The following is a 12,773-nucleotide window of genomic DNA, read 5'->3' on the forward strand; positions in this document are numbered from 1 at the left end:
CCCCTGACGTCAAGGCCCCGCCCCCCCGCCGCCGGCCACGTGACCGCCCACGTGCAGGCTCCGGTCTTTGTGCGGCCGCGCGGGCCGAGCTGCAGCGCCGGTGGGAGCCGGGGCGCCGGGGGGAAGCGGGCACGCGATTGGCTGGGGGGGCGGGGAGCGCAGTGCCGCGCGCTGCGATTGGCTGGGGGGCCGCTTGTGCCGGGAGCCGGGCGCGGGGGTTGAGCGGGCCGCGGGGCACGTGCTCGGCGTCCCGGCTCCTCCGGGCACGGGGTGCTGGGGGGGATGGGCCGGGGCCCGGCTGCTCCGCGCGCGGGGCGGCAATTGGCCAGGGAATGGATGTTGGCGCTCGCTGCGCGGTGATTGGCCGGGGAAGGGGGTGCTCTGCGTGTGCCGCGCGGTGATTGGCCGGGGAGCGGGTGCTCTGTGTGTGCTGTGCAGTGATTGGCTGGGGAGCAGGTGTTCTGTGTGTGCTGGGCGTTGATTGGCGGGGGAGCGGGTACTCTGCTAGTGCTCCATAGTGATTGGTGGGGGAGCAGGTGGTCTGTGTGTGCTGGGCAGTGATTGGCCGGGGAGTGGGTACTCAGTGAGTGCTGCGCGGTGATTGGCCAGGGAGCAGGTGCTCTGCGTGCTGCATGGTGATTGGCCGGGGAGCGGGTGCTCTGTGTGTGCTGTGCAGTGATTGGCCGGGGAGCGGGTGTTCTGTGTGTGCTGGGCGTTGATTGGCGGGGGAGCGGGTACTCTGCTAGTGCTCCGTGGTGATTGGCGGGGGAGCGGGTGCTCTGTGTGTGCTGTGCAGTGATTGGCCGGGGAGCGGGTGTTCTGTGTGTGCTGGGCGTTGATTGGCCAGGGAGCGGGTACTCTGCCAGTGCTCTGTGGTGATTGGCGGGGGAACAGGTGGTCTGTGTGTGCTGCACGGTGATTGGCCAGGGAGCAGGTGTTCTGCATGTGCTGTGTGGTGATTGGCCGGGGAGCGGGTGCTCTGCGGTGGTTGGCTGGGGAGCAGAGGGCTTTGGCATTGCAATGGGGGGCTGGCCCGGGCCCCGCTGCCCGTCCAGCCCATGTGGGGTGGGGGAGGAAGCGGGGAGCCGCTAGCAGGAGACGGGGTGGCCACTTCCCCCCTGCTGCCCCCGGACAAGCCTGGGCGCCCGGGTGCATGGTCCCCCGTCCTCCAGCACTCACCGCGCCGCCCCCTCCTCTCCCCAGTGCAGGCTCTCAGCAAGCTCCGTCGGCTCCTGGCGCCGCGGCGTGGCTGCGGGTGGCCCGAGATGCCCAAGCGTGGGAAGAAGCAGGGAGGAGGGGACAGCGGGGAGGAGCCCGAGGTCCCAGGTAAGAGTCCTCCCCGTCCCCCCGTGGCTCCCCGTCCCGTGCTGTGCCGTGCGAGCGCTGGAGCCCCCCGCCCTCTCTCCCCGCAGAGCCCGAGGCGAAGAAGAATAAGAAAGAAGGAGCCAAAGGCGCCAAGGAGAAGGCCGTCGAGGGGCCGATCCTCTACCAGGACCCCCCGGACAAGCTCGCCTCCCCCGGCGGGAAGAGGTACACGCTGAAGGTCACCTCCTGGAACGTGGACGGGCTCCGCGCGTGGTTCAAGAAGAAGGGGCTGGAGGTAAGAGCCGAGACGGGAGAGTCGCGCAGTACATACATTCAAAGTGCAACCGGCCCCAGCTGCAAAGCACTTAGCGCACAAGTAACCGGTGAACCGAGCCGTGCATTTGGCCCCGCTGAAGGTGCAGAGTAATTGCCGTTCAAAATGCATCTATCGAGAGATGGGGCAGGTCGCCCCTTTTCTCCCCTTTAAATTGATTGGACCTCTAGCCGTTCTCAAACTGCCGGCAGAGGTGGGAGGATTTGAATCTAGGATCTCCGTCTTCCAACTATGGTTGCTGGTATCCAGTCAGTGCTTGGAAATACATAACGCTATATAGCTGGTTTCTGTTCGGTTTTAATACGAGCATGGAGCGAGGCCCACAGACGGCAGTGGCGTTGCTTGAGAGCGCTCGGAGCTGCAGCAGCCAAGAACAATTTCCTTTTATGGTGTAGCCTAGTAGCCAGAGCCCTGGTTGGGGTCACGGGACACTGCAGGTCTCTTTCCTGTTTGTGCTGCCTTCAAACTGCCTCCCCTTGGCTCCTCCATTTCCCCTCTCAGGGTAGAAACAGTAACTCGTGTGTGTTTTGGAGACGTGCAGAAGGAGAACTTGGCTTATTAACTTTTATTTTTGGCCCACAACGTTTTGGGGAATAGGATGGTTGGGGGTGCAGTTAAAAACTAGGAATAAATCAGCCTCTCAGTTTATTAAGTTGGTTTTGAATTTACAGTTCAAATATATTCCCTCCCTCCCAAATCTGGTAAACGTTGACTTTTAGACGTTTGGGGCTCTCTCTCGGCCACCCCCTTTCTTGATTTTTGCCACCAGGTTTAATGAACGAGCAGTCATGTCCTGGGTGTGGGGGGGGCAAGTTGCCCCTTTTTTCCCCTCAAATTGATTTGGCCTCTAGACGTTCTTGAACGGCCGGCAGGGGTGGGAGGGATCAATTCTGAATCTTGGATCTCAATCTTCCTGCTGCAGTTGCTGTCCAAAAAATATCATTTTGTTTTTTCCCCCCCAAAAAACCCTTCCAATGTACTTTAGAGCTAACGAGGAGGTGGAGGGGGAGGATATTCCCAGCCGTGCTGCTATCATGCACTATTATACAGGTACAGTCAGGTCAGGTCTTATGCTGGTTAGAAGCTCGCTCTCAACACAGCCTCAACAATATAAGAAACCTGTCTTGAGAGCAAAGGAGATGAGGCTTTCTGCTCCCATGGGGCTGGTTTCAGCGACGCAGCCTTAGCTACAGAGCAATTAAAAGAACACCTAGCACTACAGCAGGAGGATGACACACAGCGAGGCCACAAGAGGGGTAGGGCCTAGTTTGGGAAGGGGCACGGAGTCCGGTGGATTATAACGGGATTGAGGTTTATAGGACAGTCCAGGAGGACGCTTGGGAAGGGGGCCGCAGTAGCAGAGACGGGGAGAGTCTAGGAAATAGGTTTCTGTGTTTTAGATTTAGAGACCTGGGCTGGGGCTGGAAGCCAGGAGTCCTGGCTGCCAGCCCAGCCCAGCCCTGCCCAGCCACCCTGACCAACCCAACCCTTCCCCACAGTGGGTGCGCGAAGAGGGCCCGGATGTGCTGTGCCTACAGGAGACAAAATGTGCAGAGAAGCTGCTGCCCCCTGAGATACGGGACATGCCCGAATACCCACACAAGTACTGGGCCTGCTCTGATGACAAGGAAGGCTATAGCGGGGTGGCCCTGCTCTCCAAGACTGAGCCGCTTAATGTCACCTATGGCATTGGTGAGGACCTCCCCCCGCTTCCATCTCTGACCCTTGACATCCTCTAGCACCCCAGTGCTCCCCTTGGAGCCCACTTGCCATGCGCCATCACCTCTTCTCCCTCACCCTCTGGTTGATTCCCTTTTTATTTATTTATTTATTTATTAATTGCCTTTTCTAGGCATCCTTTTCTCATCTCGGGCAAAAACCATGCTGCCTGCTCCTGTGGCCAGGCCTCCTTGTGCACCTCTTTAAGCTGGTGATTGCTGTCCTTGACCTTTCAGCTGCTTGCAATCTCCGACTTTGACCCTCGTATCTGCATTCCTTTTCTTCAACCTCTGAGCGTGGGACCCATGTCTGCGGTCCCTTAACTTCTCTGCCCCCAGCCTCCAAACGTTTGCCCATCGAACCCTACCTGCTGGTGACCTTTCCATGTGATTTCTGGTACACCGAGCCTTCTCCTCTCGACTTTAGCCTGAACAGCCTTGACTTTTGTCCCTCCTCCCTTTACCCCATGACTGTCCCTTTACTTCCCTCTTAATTGGCTCTCAGATCACTTTCCCCAAGCCTTACATCTTTCCCTTTTACTTTCTGCCTCGGATTCAAGGACCCACCCTGACCATTTGAGCTCAACTCTACCCAGACACCTTTGTGATTGACCTGTGTCCCAACTTCTGACCTTTACCATCCTATGTCCTTTGTCCCTTCTGACCCTGAACCACTTCTGCATGTGCCCTCAGAGACTCCTGCCTTCCTTACTCTCGTGCCTTTGCATCCCACTCCTACCGTTCCTTTTGCCCTTTCTGACCTCTGCTCCCACTTGTCCCCAACAGGCGAGGAAGAGCATGACAAGGAGGGGCGGGTGATCACAGCCGAGTTCCCCTCGCACTTCCTTGTTACCGCTTACGTGCCCAATGCAGGCCGGGGCCTGGTGCGCCTGGAGTACCGCCAGCAGTGGGATATTGCCTTCCGGGCCTACCTGAAAGGGCTGGATGCCCGCAAGCCCCTCATCCTGTGTGGGGACCTCAATGTGGCCCACAAGGAGATTGACCTCAAGAACCCCAAGGGCAACAAGAAGTCAGCTGGATTCACACCCCAGGAGCGTGAGGGCTTTGGGGAGCTGCTGGCAGCCGGCTTCCTCGACACCTTCCGTCACCTGTACCCAGACACACCCTATGCCTACACCTTCTGGACCTACATGATGAACGCCCGCGCCAAGAATGTGGGCTGGCGCCTGGACTATTTCCTGGTATCGCAAAGCCTGCAAGGGGCTGTGTGTGACAGCAAGATCCGCAACCAGGTCATGGGCAGTGACCACTGCCCCATCACCCTCTATGTGGCCCTCTGAGCTGGGCTGGGGCCAACATGCCCCTACAGCCCCATCACCCCAATGCTTTCTTACCCTTTATGTTCTGCGCAGCAGGGCTTGGGTCCACAGCCCGAATAGTCCCCCTCTCCCCATATAAATCCGAGGTAGAAGGGGACTATATTCATCTTTCCAATTCTGATCAAGTCTTAATATGTCTTGTAAGCAGGACTTTGGCCTGTTGGCCTCTGTCTGCCCTTGGGACATATCCTTGACCTCTGTGCATCTACAGAGCCCTGTAAGAGGGTAATGGCCACATGAGCAGAAGAATGGGCCTGTATGTCTTCGTATAGTCCTATAAGAGCCACGGAGAGGAGTACAGAGAAAAGGCCTTGTGCCAAGGTCAGGCAATGCCTCACCCCAGGGGTACCCCCAGAGCAGTCCCAGTTCAACCCCCTGCACATGGGAGAGCCAACGCTCAGGGTCCCTGACCCCACAGCTCAAACCAAGAACCTGCGGCAAACATAACCTGGGGACAATTACGCTGCACCCTGTTCAGACCAGGACTCCGATCCTCCCGCACTGCCCAAGCCTTGCTGTGACCCCCAGTACAGTCCCTACATCCCTCCACCTGTAAGGGCCACCCTAGTATCTGCTTGTTTCTTTCTCCCCAAGATTCAGAGACCCTACTCATAATGGAGAAGTAGGGCACTATTTTTTACCTGCAAAACTAAGTAGCTCTCTTGCCTAGAAGCCAATGCCCCACTAGAGGGGGTTTCCCCAGTTTTGCTGGGGGCTGTATGTTGTTGCAAGGAGTATTGAATAAAACACATTTAAAACAAGCTGTTGCATCTCATCTCTTTGGGGGCAAGGGAATGTGAGCTCTGTCTCATTACAGTTAGGTCCTCTAAAGCTCCAGGGGAGGCATCCATCCAGTAAATGAGCCATACCGGAGGTCCCTACATCAAACCCCAGCTCCTGCGTGGTGGGAGGGAAATTAATTTCTAGCCTGTCAGCACAAATGAGGGAGGAAGAACATGCCTGGGTTTGTAGAAAGCCTGAAATGCTGATCTCAAGGAAACCCAGCAGAGTGGTGCCTGTTTGAGTCTGCAGGAACTTTGAGGAAGCTGCTCCAAAGGGAGAAGTGCTCAGACTTATCGAAACAAACAGCAGTGCCTGATCCCCAAGCTGAGATAGGAGTGTCCCGATACAGAAACAACTCGCACGGTTTACAGAGAACCCAGACCGATTCTTGAAGCGGGGGGCAGGGAAGTGGACAAGGCACGCTCGAGTGCAACAGCCCTGTCCGTCAAAATCATGATCTGGTCTTGCTTAGACAGCCAGCCTCTGCCTGCTACGATGAGCATACATGACTTGGCCCCTTGCCTCATTAGCACGAACCAGAACCAGGGGTCCTGCTGCTATGCCACGTGAAGGGCAGACCTGTGGTGGGGAAGTGGCTGTACTATCCCCCTATGGCTAAGTAAGTCCTCTGCAGTCCAGTTCTAGAGTTGGGAACAGGAGGGCACCAGGAGCTGAGGCAATTCTGGCTGTATGTAAGTCCACACCTCTCCCATAAAGTATCCTCCTGGCTCTGTTACAGAAGGAGAAACAGGCCAATCTCCACCCCCACCCATCCATACCCTCCCCTCAGGCATAGCACACAGAGCCCCCTCCCATTAACCAGATGAATGCAGTGCCCTTCATGAACCCACCCCACCCTCTCTGAAACACTCACCCCATAGTGAAGAGGTTGCAGAAAAAACTAAGAAGGGTCCATTAGAAACCAACTCCATCTCCTCCTGTTCCCCAGGGGATGGTGGCTCTGCTCCACTCAGAGCCGGGGGACTGGCTGAAGCAGGAACACAGGACTTTTCCAGTTTTGGAGGAGGGGAGGGAGTTAGAGGCCCTGTATCTGCAGCCTTGGGGGTGTAGCAGTTTTGTGTATTCTCAGCCAGGATTGTAGCAGAAAAGGTTAAGAGAAGACCTCAGGGACCCATACCAGACAAGAAGGGGGGGAAAAAAAGCAGTCCTAGGGACAGAGAAGTGACCCAGACATCCTTGAGACATGTGAAATCTTCTTTATTTACAGTCAGATCATCTGTCAGTCTGTCTGTCCCTGGGGGTTGGGAAAGACACAAACCCAATTTAAATTAGCACTGAATGGGGAGGGGACAAACCCCCGGAAAGAGCAAGAGCAAAGGGTGGAGTTTAAATAGTTATATACAGGGGTGGTGGGTTATGTACAAGCCAAAAGCGGTATCCAGTTTGTCCACATGAGCTTGGCAGGAACGGGCTGGCCCCGGGACATGTGGAGATCCAAAGGGGGTGGGAGAGGAGCCCCATGTCCTGCCACCCACCCAGCCATGGATCACTGAGGAACCGAGGCCTGACACTTTCCATCTCCCTGCTCTGGAACAGGAAGTGCTGGTCACTCCCCCAAAAGAGATGCTACCCCAAAAGGAAGTGATACTAGCCAAGATGATCACCTTTCCCTCTCACAACCTCCATTTGTGCCTGCTCCAGAGGAACATAAAGGCATGAGGGAGGAGGGGTCTCTCCCCAAACCGTTCCTCAAAAGTAGCCCTAGAAGAGGAGGAAAAAAAAAAAAGAAAAGAAAGGAGGAAGATGATCCCCAAACCTATTCCACCCTCACCCAAGATATGGTGTGGTGCCCCAGAGGCACAGAAGTCCAGGGGCACAATAGGAAGGGGATGCTACTATGGTGGTCAAACCCAACAGCAGGAAGGGAAGGCCCTGAGGCCTTCCTTGTCCATTGTGCCCGAGGGAGATGCGAGAGGTTCAGGATGGGGCTGCCCTCTTTCTTTGGGAATGTGCAACCAGACTACCCAAGGAGCAAGGGGAAGAGCAAACAGGAAGCAGCTTCTGCCACCACCATCAGCAACAGCCCCTGGGCCTCCCCAGCACAGAGGCACCAGCTGCAGCCCTAGGGTGCCCCACAAAAATGCTACATTTGGTCCCTTGACAGAAGACAAGCGGGGGGCAGGGGATGCTGGGTAAGGGAACGGGGAATTTGGGGCCCCTCATCAGCCCCCAACATACATTGTGGAATGTTCTGCAACCTCCTACTCATTCCCAACACACCCACCACACATGCAGACATCACAGCTGTGCTCCCCACTCCCTCCTCCTGCTCAAGAGAGACAAGGGACTGCCCAAGGGCTCTTCAGTGACCAGAACTACCGTTTCGTCCTCTTGCGTAAAGGCTGGCGCCACTGTCAGCCATCTCTTGTTTGAGGGGTGGATCCCAGCTGAGCCACTGTGGTTTGGCTTCCTCTTCGTCCATGCAGGGCTACCCCGAGCCAGTCCCCGGTCTTGGCAACAGGTTCCAGCTGAGCAACTGTTGTCCAAGTGTTCCTGGCATCGGCAGGGTCATGTCCTCCTAGCCTCAGGGTTTCATCAGTCAGAGACCTCTTCCTTGCGAAGCCCACCTGCCCTTCCTGGCTTTGGCAGAGGTGGGGGAGAAGAGGAGCATGACCACGGTGAGGGGTTCAAAGAGAAGGCTGGACGGTCGGATGATAGCTGGAAGGAAGCAGTAGGGCAAGGGGCCCTGCACATGGTGTAGTGCTAGAGGGGGGGATGATGGCGACCAACTGGAGGGAAACGTTGGGTAGGAGGCGGCTCAGGAGAAGTTCTGGACCGGGTGGCTGACTTTCATGCAAGCCCAATACATGGCCCGGCCCAGGCATACCACAGCTAGAAGAATGACCAGTGCCCAGGAGGCATAGATCCCGCCATATCGACGGGCGTGCTTCCACGTGCCAAACTGTAGAGACAGAAAGACAGCCAGGGTCAGGATATCCAGCCAACAGCTTAGACCAGGAGAGCCCCAGGTTCCAGCCCAACTCTGGAGGGAGTGGGCATCTACTGCTCAGCACAAGAGATAAGGAACTAGGATTCCTGCTTCTGGTCCCAGATGCCTGAGAAGAAGGGATTTCAAGTCCCCCACCCCTGGGTAGGCCAAGACTCAGCCCCAGCTCTCGGCCCTGGGAGGAATGAGGGGAAGAGGTTTGAAGCACCAGTAATCCCACCCTTTCATCTAGACACTCACTGCTAAGCCCGTGGCAGTCGCAGCCATTATTACACCTAGGAGAAAGCAGCAGATACATCTCTTCCGGGGATACCTGCGCCCAATAGACGATCTGGAAGAAAACAGAACGGAGCATGAGATGTCCAACCCCTATTCTAAACCAGCTGAAGTCTCATTTCTTTCCCAAAGCTGGAGGCAGAACGCAGAAGACCTGGCTCCCAGCCCACAACACAGCTCGATTCACACAGTTGCTGCATTCCCTGGACCTCTGGGGCCATTACATGTATTCGAACAATCCCACCCCACCGAGCAGGGCTCCCTGCAGTCTAGTCGTGCACAGGAACAGGGGGTCCAACTGTGACAAGCGATAAGTCACTTACACCTTACGGCAGTGTGGGCAGCGGGCTAAAGTGCGGTCTGTGAACTCTGTCCACTGGAAAAGAAGAGATGCAAGAGGAAGTTTAATATACACATAGGACTTTCCAAGCTTCTACACGCCTAATCCATTAGTTCCCTTTCCTTTTTAAAAGGATTGAAAGATAAAAACAAGCAAAGACTACCACAGGTTTTAAGATAAATAAACCTTTCAAATGAAGTCTAAACGTAATGCAAATATATTACAGCCTAAACTAAGGAGTCACCTTACATAAGAGCCTAAGAACTGCCCTTTATTCTCACCCAGCATCCTGTGTCAGTCAGTGGCAGGGAGTGGATGCTGAAAGGGAATAACCAGTGAACTGGGTACAACCAGGGTCCCCCCACCCCCCAATGCTCCATGCTCACTCATGGCCTCCAGCATTTAAGGTCTAGGAGGCTGCATCATCCTTAAATCCCGTGCTCAATAGCTAGTGATACCCATTTCCTCCAAGAATTTATCCAATCCTCTTACTGCTCCCCATTTCTCACACACACACATCCCCATTTCACACACACACAGAGCGTGTTCAGGGCTTCATCCAGAGAAAAATACAGGGGCTGAGCTACAAGACACTAATATAGTTGCCACAAGGGTTAAGATCCACCCTCTGACACCAGGAGGTACCGTCAGGATCATCCGCCGAGCCCATACTTCTCCTTACCCGAGCAAACGAACACGGCAAAATCATCCCAAATTTAGCATGAAGGTTTACATCCCCATTTCACATACACACACACAGTGTTCAGGGCTTCATCCAGAGAAGAATACAGGGGCTGAGCTACAAGACACTAATATAGTTGCCACAAGGGTTAAGATCCACCCTCTGACACCAGGAGGCACCGTCAGGATCATCCGCCGAGCCCATACTTCTCCTTACCCGAGCAAACGAACAGGGCAAAATCATCCCAAATTTAGCATGAAGGTTTATTTACTTGTAACCGTTAAAAAATAATAATAAATCGGGATGTGCATCAACCAAATGATACAAAAAACTAGAACTCTTGGTTCCAAAATGATGCCATTTTCCAGTTGGTCTAACAAAAGGTAAGAAAACTGTCCTTTCCCGCCAGCTTTCGGGACACCGCCAAATGATACAGCACTTTTTACTTTGTGTGCACACGTGCGTGATGATGCTTTGCACCTGGATTGAAATCTACCGGGACAGACTGGTACACCCACCCTCCGCGTGCACGCTCGCTCTTCCCGCTCCCCGCAGGGAGGAGTACATCCAGACGCCAATTAGGAGCTGGGATTTCCCCGTCCCCTTCTCGTCTTGGGCCCCAGCTTACCAAGAAGGTGTTCTTGCAGTGCCCACAGATAACACGCACTCCCACGGGCTGAGGCTCGGGGCTCAAGGGGCCGGGGTGCACCGGGCCCAGGTTAATGATTCTTTTACTGCGGGCAGAGAAAAAACGTGCGTTTAACTCCACGGGACCGAGACGCGCCACGTCCCCGAGGCCAGCCTCCGTCCTCGCGGTGTCTCACCAGTACGGCCGGGGGCAGGCGATGCGCTGAGACGTCACCTTGCAGATGAGCAAGCAGTTGCAGGGGCACCGCACGTACTTCTTCCCCGGCGGCGCGTTCTTGATGGGCTGGGGGCAGGGAGGAGATTCGGGTGAGCGCTGCGGAGAGGGGGATCCCGGGGAGGGGAACGGGGGGGGGGGGTGGCGGCAGGGACTCACGGTGGCCTCGTTGCAGACGCTGCACTTGACCACGTGCTGGTGCATCTTGCCCTCCACGTTGATGAGGCTCTGGCAGACGCGGCAGGTGATCATGGGGGCGCTGCCGCTGTCGGGGCTGGTCAGGGGCGAGTAGGGCGGCGGGTCCTCGCCGGGCAGCACGGCCGGGTGCCCCTCGGGGAAGGGCGGGAAGCCTGCAAAGGTGGGGGGGGAATAGGTGCCACTTGGTGCAGCCCCTCCCCCACCCTAGACCACGCCCCCTCGCGTGAAGACACGCCCCCCAGACTCTCACCCTGTGGCGGGGCGGGTTTAGCCCCCGCGGAACCCCACTGCGGCGGGAGCGGGGCGGAGGGCACGAGCGCGCCCGGCCCCGCCAGGCCACCCCCGCCGCTGCCGCCGCCCCCAGGCGTCCCTGTATCGCCGGGCTCGGCCGGCAGCAGCGGGGAGCGCTCGCCGTCCGCCGCCATCGCCCCTCCCGGCTGCCGTAGCTGGCGCTGGCGCCGCCGCCTTGCCCTCCTCTGCTCTCGTCTCCTCTGCTCTTCGCTCCTCTCGTCTCGGCGGCGTCCGCCGGGTCACGTGAGAGGGGGACGCGCGCCCATTGGCTGCGCGGTGGCCAGGGACGCGCTCATGTGACCCTCTGTGGGCTCCGCCTCCCGGGCCCTGCAGGGGCGGGGCTTGGCGGGCACGTGAGACAGGCGCGCGCTCCCCCATTGGGCCGGGGCTCATTCGGGGGAGCTGCTGCCATTGGCTAGTCCTCCTCCCGCTTCCCGCCCCACCCACGCTCGCCTTACACGTGACATCCCCGTCACATGACTTCCCCTCCACTCTCCCGTCATCCCGCTGTTTGGTCGGAAGTGGCATCCTGCCTGGTCACGTGACACAAAGCTCCGTTGGCATTGGGCCTGCTCTTTGGCTCCTCCCACTGCCGAGGGGCGGGGCGGGGGCGCGGCGCTGACGTCAGATGCGGGGCCAGGGCCGTTGCAGACGCACGGCGGGGCCGTGACCCGCTCCCCAAACAGCGCGATAAGGGCGGCCTTGAGCGGTGCAAAAGCAAAGATCAGTGGGTGGGAGCGGGGCTGCACGCACGAGTGGGCCAGCAGGGAGGGAGGGAGGGAGGAGCCGGCGGCGCTCCGCTTCCCCGGGGAAACGTTGACACATTGCCAGAGAGAGCCTCCGGGGTGCCGCGCAGCCGCACGTGTTCTCCTTCCAGGGGCACACTCCTTCCTACAGAGGTTTTCTCCATCATATCCTACCTCTTCCCTGCCCTAGGGCAGGGTGTGTGCCGCCCCCCCCAGGAGACACCATTGGTGAACCTCTCTGCTTTAAATGAAAGGCTTGTTGATATTTTTGCTGTGATTTTTCTCGTTTTGTAGGGAAGTGGTAAAGACTCGCAAGGCCCTGATGTGCTTGCAACCTCTCCTTTCAAAAGGATTGTGCAGTTCTTTGGAAATCTTGAGAAAGAGAGATGTAGTAAGGTGTAACTCCCTTCCTGAGGGCTGACATCACAACGTCAATAGGAAGCTGTTGCCACCTTGGTAGGGTGTGTGTGTGTGTGTTAGCTGTATTGTTGCAATAAAGCTCCTTTGAGAGCAACAAGTCCCTGTTGCCTGTCTTGTTTTTGTGCTGTGTCATAGCTCAGGAAGTCTGACTCGGTTCCCATGCTCCCTAGTCGATGGGCCAAGTGATCCTCACCGCAGAGGAGCAATGGGCAGGAAGACGGGCATGTCAGTGGGAAGGGTATTAAATGCTTCCACACCAAGCGGAGGGGAGTGAGCGATGCCAGCAGATGGAGGGCAGTGATTCTTCCCCTCTATGCAGCACTGGGAAGGGTACTAAATGCCTCCACACCGAGGGGAGTGAGCGATGCCAGCAGATGGAGGGCAGTGATTCTTCCCCTCTATGCAGCACTGGGAAGGGTATTAAATGCCTCCACACCGAGGGGAGTGAGTGCTGCCAACAGATGGAGGGCAGTGATTCTTCCCCTCTATGCAGCACTGGGAAGGGTACTA

The 12,773-nt window shown here is 57.0% G+C and overlaps 2 protein-coding genes and 1 long non-coding RNA gene across 4 annotated transcripts; 2 read left to right on the forward strand and 1 right to left on the reverse strand.

The window, feature by feature from the left end:
- The first annotated feature begins 17 nt into the window (after positions 1-17).
- Positions 18-5,458, forward strand: APEX1 (apurinic/apyrimidinic endodeoxyribonuclease 1). 2 transcript variants are annotated; one of them, XM_019479455.2, is made up of 5 exons: positions 18-100; positions 1,209-1,326; positions 1,413-1,600; positions 3,139-3,331; positions 4,144-5,458. In XM_019479455.2, exons 2-5 carry the CDS (start codon positions 1,266-1,268, stop codon positions 4,656-4,658), a joined length of 957 nt encoding a protein of 318 aa, XP_019335000.1. In that variant the 5' UTR covers positions 18-100; positions 1,209-1,265; the 3' UTR covers positions 4,659-5,458. The 2 variants fall into 2 exon arrangements, with proteins under 2 accessions (XP_019335000.1, XP_006266626.1); XM_006266564.4 differs by having other exon boundaries at positions 23-100; positions 1,204-1,326.
- A 1,223-nt stretch (positions 5,459-6,681) lies between these two features.
- PIP4P1 (phosphatidylinositol-4,5-bisphosphate 4-phosphatase 1) lies at positions 6,682-11,405 on the reverse strand. The gene is made up of 7 exons (XM_059731561.1): positions 11,057-11,405; positions 10,768-10,958; positions 10,571-10,677; positions 10,375-10,480; positions 9,048-9,100; positions 8,689-8,779; positions 6,682-8,403 (listed from the first exon to the last, which is right to left on the reverse strand). Exons 1-7 carry the CDS (start codon positions 11,229-11,231, stop codon positions 8,260-8,262), a joined length of 867 nt encoding a protein of 288 aa, XP_059587544.1. The 5' UTR covers positions 11,232-11,405; the 3' UTR covers positions 6,682-8,259.
- Positions 11,406-11,716: 311 nt separating this feature from the next.
- On the forward strand, positions 11,717-12,360 carry LOC109281126 (uncharacterized). Its single transcript, XR_002087682.2, has 2 exons — positions 11,717-11,824; positions 12,138-12,360. It is a non-coding gene; the product is annotated as an uncharacterized LOC109281126 (long non-coding RNA).
- The last annotated feature ends 413 nt before the right edge of the window (positions 12,361-12,773 follow it).

Source organism: Alligator mississippiensis, chromosome 7, assembly GCF_030867095.1.
Source record: "Alligator mississippiensis isolate rAllMis1 chromosome 7, rAllMis1, whole genome shotgun sequence".
NCBI classification, from domain to species: Eukaryota; Metazoa; Chordata; order Crocodylia; family Alligatoridae; genus Alligator; species Alligator mississippiensis.